Source organism: Nannospalax galili, unplaced genomic scaffold (assembly GCF_000622305.1).
Source record: "Nannospalax galili isolate Female #2095 unplaced genomic scaffold, S.galili_v1.0 scaffold952, whole genome shotgun sequence".
Lineage (NCBI taxonomy): Eukaryota > Metazoa > Chordata > Mammalia > Rodentia > Spalacidae > Nannospalax > Nannospalax galili.
Genome location: NW_008331504.1, coordinates 580498 through 589846, shown reverse-complemented (window position 1 = coordinate 589846; position 9349 = coordinate 580498). Strand labels below are relative to the sequence as shown.

The 9349-nt window shown below is 44.3% G+C and overlaps 2 protein-coding genes across 3 annotated transcripts in view; both read left to right on the top strand.

Moving 5' to 3' along the window:
* The first annotated feature begins 451 nt into the window (after window positions 1-451).
* LOC103728671 (histone H3) lies at window positions 452-1589 on the top strand. Its single transcript, XM_008826636.3, has one exon. It carries the CDS (start codon window positions 467-469, stop codon window positions 875-877), a length of 411 nt encoding a protein of 136 aa, XP_008824858.1. The 5' UTR covers window positions 452-466; the 3' UTR covers window positions 878-1589.
* Window positions 1590-6171: 4582 nt separating this feature from the next.
* Window positions 6172-9349, top strand: part of LOC103728672 (histone H3.1) — a 44945-nt gene continuing 41767 nt past the window's right edge. The window contains exons 1-2 of one of the 2 annotated variants that reach the window (XM_008826637.3): window positions 6172-6608; window positions 7589-8745. In XM_008826637.3, coding sequence (XP_008824859.1) covers window positions 6182-6592 — 411 coding nt within the window. In that variant the 5' untranslated portion in view covers window positions 6172-6181 and the 3' untranslated portion in view covers window positions 6593-6608; window positions 7589-8745. Of the gene's footprint in view, window positions 6609-7588; window positions 8746-9349 lie in introns of those variants that run through there. The other variant, XM_029560386.1, reaches the window with a different exon arrangement.

Here is a 9349-nt window from a genome sequence, read left to right as displayed (position 1 = left end):
GGGGGGGGGGGGGGGTCAGTCTAAGGACGAGACTTGCTAGGTTGACCAGGCTCCAGTGGATGGACCACACTGAAGGGCATTTAGAGAGAGAGAGAGAGAGAACGTGAGGTTGGGTGAGGGGTATTGGAGGGGTTAAGATGGAGTGATCTTACTGCAGTTAAAATTTATTGTATGAAATTATATAAAAAATTTCAACTAAAAAAATTCTTTTTTACATAATCTGAAATAGGGAAAAAGGCTCCACAGAAAGCGCCTTTAAGAACACTTTAGAATGATTTTTCACAAATGTCTCATTAGATTTTCATTGGAGGATTCACACAATTGTCGAAAACACAAGGTTAACTGAAAGAGCCAATCAAGTTCCACCGGCAGCCAGTCTGACCAATGAGAATCCGATCATCTGTATAAATTTTGGTCACTGCACCAAAGCCTGCAGTTCCAAGTTTGCGGAGCAAAGTTTTAGGCTATGGCACGCACGAAGCAGACGGCTCGCAAGTCCACCGGCGGCAAGGCCCCGCGCAAGCAGCTGGCCACCAAGGCCGCCCGCAAGAGCGCGCCGGCCACTGGCGGCGTGAAGAAGCCGCACCGCTACCGGCCCGGCACCGTGGCGCTGCGCGAGATCCGGCGCTACCAGAAGTCCACCGAGCTGCTGATCCGCAAGCTGCCGTTCCAGCGCCTGGTGCGCGAGATCGCGCAGGACTTCAAGACCGACCTGCGCTTCCAGAGCTCGGCCGTGATGGCGCTGCAGGAGGCCAGCGAGGCCTACCTGGTGGGGCTGTTCGAGGACACCAACCTGTGCGCCATCCACGCCAAGCGCGTCACCATCATGCCCAAGGACATACAACTGGCGCGCCGCATCCGCGGGGAGAGGGCTTAGATGCTCACCCGCCGTGGGCTTGGCAAAAGGCTCTTTTCAGAGCCACCTTCGGACTCATTGGAGAGTGTTTCACTTTGTCAGGAGGGGAGGGGACAGTATTTTTCCCTGAGCTGTATGGGTGTAGTTTCAGGAATCCTTGAGTAAGAACTCGAAATAAAGGGTTAATGGGCAGTATGTTTAACCTACACAAAGTTGACTGACTAGTGAGTTGTGCAACTAGGATAAATCGTTAGTAAAGAGCTAAGCCTCTGGTTCAAGGTATGAGAACTCTTAAATTTTTCTGATTTAATGGTTCAGCACTGAAAATTCTGAGGCGGATCAGAGTTAGGCTAGGGTATGGTGCTTTGTCAAAGATCTGGCCTGCCTCTGCCTTCTGCCTCTCCAGAGCAGTGCTGGGATGTAAAGGCATAGGCTAATAGTGAATCTTAAGACTGATGAGTTCAAGAGAGGAAAGGTCTGGTAGGGACCTGGGTTCTGTATCTCCAGAATTCAATAGGTCTTTTGAGGCTCAGAAGAGTACCCTGAAATATGTAACCATCCCTGCAGCTTTAGTCCCACAGCACCCAGGGATCAGCAAGTGCCGGGCAGAGCTTTGTCTCAAGTTCTCCACCTAAGGGCCAGTTCCTTCACTTGTTCTGAATCTCCTCAGATACTTCCATCAACTGAAGGAACTGGACTCATGACTGGAGTCATGAGTCACACACCAGAGCCTAGAGAGAGAAATCTTGTTTCCAGACTGTTTGAGTCCATTCATCTTCCATAAAATGTATTTTTCCTATAAAATTGCCTACGTCTCATCCCTTCCTGTGAAGAGAGATAATTTTGTGTTTCACTGAGTTAAGGAGTGTACTCATTCTCCTCTGACAACCAGTGAACTTGAATGTTTGTCCTTTCTCCTGTCCATGTTTCATACTCAAATATCAAGTTTAAGGAAGCTTTTAGGAGCATGGTTGGTGATTACCGTGACCAAGAAAGCAGGGGGACTTCACTGAGATGGTGATGCAGGCCTTTAATCCAGGCACTTGGGAGGATGAGGCAGGAGGATCTCTGAGTGCCAGGCTAGCAAGTTTGGTCTATACTCAAGTTCCAGGCCAATCAGGCTGACAAAAAAATAAAGCTGTGTGTGTCTGTGTGTGTGGTGTGGTGTGTGTGTGGGGGGGGTGTTAACAAGATAGCAGGGAAAGTGAAGAAGGTCCTGTGCCTCTCAAAAGTTAGTATTCTTGTGTGTGTGTGTGTGTGTGTGTGTGTGTGTGTGTTTTGAGGGAAGGAAAAACAAGAATTAGGAGACAGACTACTAAACTAATTTTGAATAAAAAGTAAGAAGATTAAATTTAAAATAGCCTACCTAATTCAGAAACTTTAAAAATATAAAAATAAGCACAAGAAACTCAGTTGTCAAGGAGATAAATAGGCAGCACATCAAAGGAATTAGGAATCTTAAGGAATCCTCAGTGAGCCTTGGATCAACAGGCAATCCTCAGAACACAGGAAAGACAGGTACACCTCACTTATTCATCTCATCAAGATGAAAGGGAGTCATGTGTGACATAAAATACCAGAATACTTCTCTTGAAAAAGTACATCCTAAAAAAACTTTTTTTTTTTTTTTTTTACATTTCCTATTTTGCATGAATGCCACAAAATCTGCAGGTTGAAGTCAGGAGACAACTTGCTGGAAAGTTCTCTTACCATGTGGTTTCCAAGGATGGAACTCATACATCGTGTTTGTTAGCAAGCACACTTACCTTTGAGCCGTCTTATCAGGCACAAGTATATGCCTTCAACTGTGAGGAAAATCTCATCATTACTCATTCCACTTAACAGGAAATGGGGGTCCACTTGGTGATTTGCTAAGGTTTGGGTGGGTAGATTTTTTTCCTTTTTGGTCTTTTTTGAGACAGGGTCTCCCTGTAGCCCCAACTAGCCTGGAAATCACTATGTACACCAGGATGGCCCTGAACTCACAGACTATATCTGCTGCCAGGTGCTGGGATTAAAGGTGTGTTGCCACCACACTCGGCTGGGAAGAAACATTTTTTAAATATTTAAAAGCAACAAAATCCCCAAACTCTTTAAGAAATCTTCAGTTAGTCTGTTTCCTTCACACAGGGTGTGAGAAAAGCATTAATAAAAAAATCTCATTTAACAAAGAATTTGTAAATAATTGCACATCTGATCTAACAACATGCAAGTCAATTTTGGAGGGATGGAAAGGTTATGAACCCTTTCCTCACAAGCCAAAGGGATCCTGGCCAGAGACCTAAAGGACAGGCTAATAATATGAGAAAACCATTGTAGATTCATTTGTTCATTTACTTTGCAGTCCTGGGAGTTTAATTCAGGGCCTTGTACATACTAGATAGGTGCTCTGGGCCACTCCTTAGCTGAGTAATAGATTTATCTCACCAGAATTTAAGTGATATAGGAGACTTCAGAAAGAAAAACTCAAGGAATCTCAAGGGGAAATACCCATTTTTATGCTTAGATTTGATGAACAGACAAATGTGTAGAAATGTGACTGTACAAATGGGGCCTGGCCTAAAGGTTATATAGGTCAAAGGGGAGCCTCAGTGAGGCCTGTCTGTCCAGATTCTTCTTGATCTGCATGCAGGCAGCATTCTTTCCTTCTGTGTATGCAGCAGGACTCCCCTGGGTTTGGGAAAGGAGAGAATGGACAGTTTAGAGCCTGTGCCTTGCTTTGGACAAGTGAAATTCTCGTTTGTGCTACTTGCGTTGCAAACTGTGGTTTCTATGACAAGATTCAGAAGAAGGGGACTGTGAGACAGGAGGGTAGAGAATACAGATTTGTATATGAGACACGTTTATGCCCTTCATTATTGAACTCTGCGCTGCAGCAAGGTGAATGTTCTCAAGGTAAGCCATGGTTGAGGCACCAAACCAGAGTATCTAGAGTACACTATATTGGAGACTTAATACTCCACCCCAAATATGTCACTTGGTTATAATAATTATTTTAAATTGATAATTTTGAGAAACAATGGACAGGGGGTAAGTGCAAATACCAGGCAAAAGTTCCTTTTTGTTTATAAAGGAACACAGATCACCTTATATTAATAAGTGAAATTTCCCATGTGAAAGTTGTTCTGTACCATACCAGAAGAGAATGGCTCCCAGGGAGGATTCCTACTAGGTCGGCTTCCATCCTTACCTGGTGTGTTGACCCTCCTGCCATTAATCCCCTTCACAGTAGCTGATAGGCCTCGGTCTGCCTCTCTGGGCTTTTATTCCAATTCTGCAAAGCTCCTCTGTGCATCTTTCATAAATCTTTGTCCCTGTTAACAAGCCTTTTACAAATTTAATAAGGAGGACCCCAGTGACTAAATGTAAAAGCAGAAACAGACTCATTAAAGGAATACAACCATACACTGCTGTGCTTGAACCATAATCATAGGTTAGAATGCACATGGAGCAGCTGACACCTAAAATAAAACCCAACATTTGTTCCAGGAGTAATCAGCCAAGCATGCTGACATATAAAGGGTTAATATTACTGACATTCCAGGTAAGAGAAGCTGGTGGGTTAGGAGAAAAATCAAAGTTGCTCTGAGCAGAATTTGCTACCAGTTAGAGGTAGAGCTGGGTCTTCCATCATTCCAAAGAAACAATAGAAACCACCAGGCACTGTTTGAAATGTTTTTATCTGTACTAAAGTCATCTCTGGTCTCTACATTGTCTGTCTTATTTGCAAATTTAAAGGAGAGGGACTCTGGGGCAGTAGATTTCTGACAATAGAGAAAAAGGACAGGCAGAACTGAATTCTGAACAGGACTTTCACCTCTACAATCTGCCAAGAAATACAGTAAAAGCTGTGGGTGCATCCTGACGTGTTTCCCTGAATGAAGAAAACATTAAGTTGCTTCTCGCCAGAACTGTGCCAAGTCCGAAAGAAGTAAAGGGAAATCCCCGGTGTTCAAACACCGCTTCTGCCATATAAGGAAAGGTAGAAAACCAGCATTGGGAAGGCCGAGAAAACCTACACTGAAGTTTCAGTAAAGCCACGTTAACTACCGTCAGCCCTCTGGACCTGTTTATCTCCCGTTATAGAGAAAGCACTTTGCACAGCGGTTTCACAAAGGTCTGAAATAACTGCGCTCTCTTAAGATGGGCGACTCATATCCATCAACCACGCAAAATAGTGTGGTCGGCGCTGAGGAGGAAGGCAGGAAGCCGGTCTGGACGCAGAAGTGGGTAGCACCAACTCTAGGTGGACGGAATTATTTTCAAATAGGCCTTTCAGAATCTGCACGTTCCGCACGGTCTTTTCCATTTTTCCTGAAAATCCGGGCTATCCTCTCTGGGAATCAACTAAGCAAATACAGGTGGCAGGATGTGTTCCCAATCAGGTCCGGTGCGCCGCCGTGGAAACACTGCCCCCTACTGTTTGACCCTATTGCCTTTTGTTTCTGGCACCTTTGCGCGCGGCAAGGGCGGGAACCTCATGGGCAAAGGCACCAAGCGCCAGCGCAAAGTTTTGCGCCATAACATCCAGGGTATCGCCAAGCCCGCCATCCAGCGCCATCAAGCGCATCTCTGTCCTCATCTACGAGGTGATGAAGGTCTTCCTGGAGAACGTGATCCCCACACATTACAGCTTCTGCTGCTAGGTCTCCAAATCATCCTTTACTGTAATGGCCCCCAGTCTGCACATCTACGGCCTGTGATTCCGCAAGTCAGTGATCATGTAACTTTTGCAAATGGGTGACAAGCGCCCGGGAGTTCCTTTCCGTGTTATTGTAACATACTGGCTAAGCGTAGCTTTCTCTAGAGTTGGGCCAAATCCTCGCTGCCTTCTGGCTTGGTAAATAAAGATGCAACCGGGCTCACCCGGTTTGAAATACGTTCCCGCCACAAATGCCGGGTCTGCATCTTTTAAGGCACTTTCCTTTGGAATGGTCTTAGGCGCGCTCAAGTTAAGTGCTGGGGATTCAGGTCAAGTAATTTCGATACAATTTCCCACTCAGCTTTTTCAATAGGTTTGTAACAAATAATGCCGCTCCTGTTTAAATAATGTAAAAACTTTTGATACTCAAAGCCAAAATTTTGTTGGATTATTAATGACTGGAAAACCCCAGAATTTTTTTTTTTGTCGGTAGGAAATATTCGTACGTTTCTTTAAAAACTAGGTAGGAATGTTTCCTTTCATTACTGTATCTAGACGCCAACCAATCCTGTGGCTGGAATGATGAAGTCAGCAGTCTACCGTCCAATCATAACCCGAGACTCGTTATATATTCCGGAAAGTAGCAGCCATTTTAGTCACTGAACTAGTGCCTGTGTGTCTCCATGGCTCGAACTAAGCAGACGGCTCGCAAGTCTACCGGCGGCAAGGCCCCGCGCAAGCAGCTGGCCACCAAGGCCGCCCGCAAGAGCGCGCCGGCCACTGGCGGCGTGAAGAAGCCGCACCGCTACCGGCCGGGCACCGTGGCGCTGCGCGAGATCCGGCGCTACCAGAAGTCCACCGAGCTGCTGATTCGCAAGCTGCCGTTCCAGCGCCTGGTGCGCGAGATCGCGCAGGACTTCAAGACCGACCTGCGCTTCCAGAGCTCGGCCGTGATGGCACTGCAGGAGGCCTGCGAGGCCTACCTGGTGGGGCTGTTCGAGGACACCAACCTGTGCGCCATCCACGCCAAGCGCGTCACCATCATGCCCAAGGACATACAGCTGGCGCGCCGCATCCGCGGGGAGAGGGCGTAAATTATCCTGATGTCATGTTAGTATAATTGTAAAAGGCTCTTTTCAGAGCCCCTCAATTGTCAGCAGAGGGAGCTGTCAACCTGTCAGTTGTGATAATTGCAAAAGGCTCTTTTAAGGGCTTCTATTAAGGAGCTGTTAAGATTACGTTTTTGAAACTGGACTTCCTAGAGGAAAGCTGCAGTAGCTTGTTTCAGGTTTCTTTGCTCCCATCAATCTGCAGTAAGGGTTGAGTGGACCCCTTCAGTGGCAAACCAAGTTCGGCCATAGTAACGGCAACTAACCTCCTAGATCAGTTTCTTTTGCTGGAGGCTGCTCTCCACTAATGAATTTGTTTTTGCAGTACACTTTAAGTACCTCTTGGAAAGTGAGTCCATGTAAAGACAATTATTTTATACCCTACATGGAATTCTAAGTTCCTGGTTTACCAGTTTTTAGCTGTCACCTGTTTTGGAAAGTTACTGGCAGGATCTTTGTTCAATAGCTTCTCCAGAACCCCTCTAGGATTTTCCCTGCCAAGTGGTATTTTCTGCATCTCACAAGGGTAGATGTTATAGCTAACAGGTCCTTGTAAGTTTCTCATCCTCTCTGGTGATTTGGTCCATAAGTAAAATATGACAAAGGAATGAAAGTTCACAGCTCACCACTATGATAACTTTCTGGAGCTTCATTAAGGTTTAATGAGTGGTTGTAGCCACTGTGTTCCCCAAATCTTTGTGACTCTAGCAGTGGAAAGTGTCTGGTTAGAACATTCTGTAGTTTTTCAGGTGATTTTTGTTTTTTTGTTTTGGTTCTTAGACACAGGGTCTCTTTGTGGCCCCAGGTGGCCTAGAACTGGCTATGTAGACTTAAGCTAGCCTAGAGCTCACAGAGATCAGCCTGCTTCTGCCTCAGGCATACTGGAATTAAAGGTGTTTCACCACAGGCTTGACCTCTTTCTCTTTCTCTTTCTCTCTCTCTCTCTCTCTCTCTCTCTCTCTCTCTCTCTCTCTCTCCCAGGCCTCATTTTGTAGGCCAAGCTGGCCTGAAACTTAAGACAAGAATCCTCTTGCCCCAGTCCCCCAAGACCTCCCAAGTCCTGGTATGGTTTATTATAAGATCTCTTGTGAGTTTTCAATTATGTTTTGGGAAAGAAACCTGGAGGAAATCCGTGTGAAATAAATCAAAATGTGGCAGGAAGGTAGCCATGATTTTAAAGTTTGTGAAATGCATACGTTCTCTTTTCTACAAAATATTTAAATGGTGAAGAAAAATTCCAATCTTGAGGAATAAAAATAAGCTGAAGTCTATCTAGGTTTGGCTGCTTTGCCTACCCTTTCCAGAGCTCCTTAATAGGTCACATAGTATGTCGGTCACTCTCGCTTCTGAAGAGGTCAAGCAATATGTTGTCCACTTTAGGTTACTGTACAGAGCTTTTCACTGGCAAGAAAGACTTTGTATGTTTGTTCTGAGGCAAAGTCTCATGTAGTTCAATGTTCCAGGTTGCACTCAACTGGATGTGTAGCTGAGAAAATTCTTGAAATCCTAAACTTGCCTCCATTGCCTAATTAGTTAGGATTACGGGTGTGGCCCCACCAAGCCTAGTTCAAGAAAGGCTTGTCAAAAGAACATTTTAATTTTTTTCTCAAAAAGAACAGCTTTGTGGTTTGTTTTATTATACATCTGAATAAATCTCATGATCTGCATTATCATGCTGGTACAAAAATACTGTACATTTTCCCCTCCACAGCAAGCCTCAACTTCTCTCCATAATAAAGTTCATCTCCCCTCCACAGCAAGCCTTATCACCTCCCATTCTAATCTCTTTGCCTTATTTATGTTCTTAAATTCTTTCGAACCTCTATAACCTTCAGTCTTCAATACAGAAATCAACTTCAAAGTCAATATCCAACTATTCTAACATATTGGTCTGTCTGCATCCAAAGTGCAACAATACCTATACTGGTACATCTTGATGGCTGACCTAAGACCATGCACCATGGTGCTGATTGCTAAGTGTTCGTGGAGTGCTTTGAAAACTTTACTAGTCATCTCAACAAGGAGTGCCTTTGAGGACTGAATGAAGAGTCTGGATAATTTTCTGTATGTTTTATAAATTTTCTAAAGCAAATTATCTACATTAAGTGTCTTTCTGTCTCTAAATCTGCCCAGGAAATAACAAAAACACATTAATCAAAGACATACCAAGTTGGACTTTGAATTTGGGTGACTGGTCTTGAAGCCACTGACTTCTACTTTTCCTTCTATAATGAAGTGCCTTTTCAACTAAACTTTAAAACTGAAAAATCACATTCTCTAATAAAGACAGCAATATCCAAAAAAAAAAAAAAAAAAAAAAAAAAAAAAAAAAAATACTAGGCGCTTGAGAGGAAGGTTTAACGTGGTTATCAAGAGTCTGTAGCCAACCAGCCAGGATGTGCCTGTGTTACTTGCTACAGTTACAATGAAGTTGATACCCAAACCAAGAAAGATACTAGCATTCCTTCTACAAAAATCCAAGGCGGAACCTGTTGGCAAATCCTTTCTAATAATGGTCCTTGGATACTTAGGATACGTTTGTGGAAACAAGTGAGTAACTACCAGGATGCCCTGTCTTGGTGGATTCTTAGGAGTCACTGAAGAGATTTTTTAAAAATATCTTTAGTCGGTTGCATGTGATTCACGAAGTCAGGAACAAGTACGAAGACCCAAAGGCTGTCCTCCTCTGGAACTTCGAAGTGTTAAATTCTGTGCCTTTGCTTTCAGAATTTAATCAAATTT

Coding starts and splice junctions, on each gene's coding strand:
- LOC103728671 (XM_008826636.3), top strand. CDS start 467: ATGGCACGCACGAAGCAGACGGCTCGCAAGTCCACCGGCGGCAAGGCC.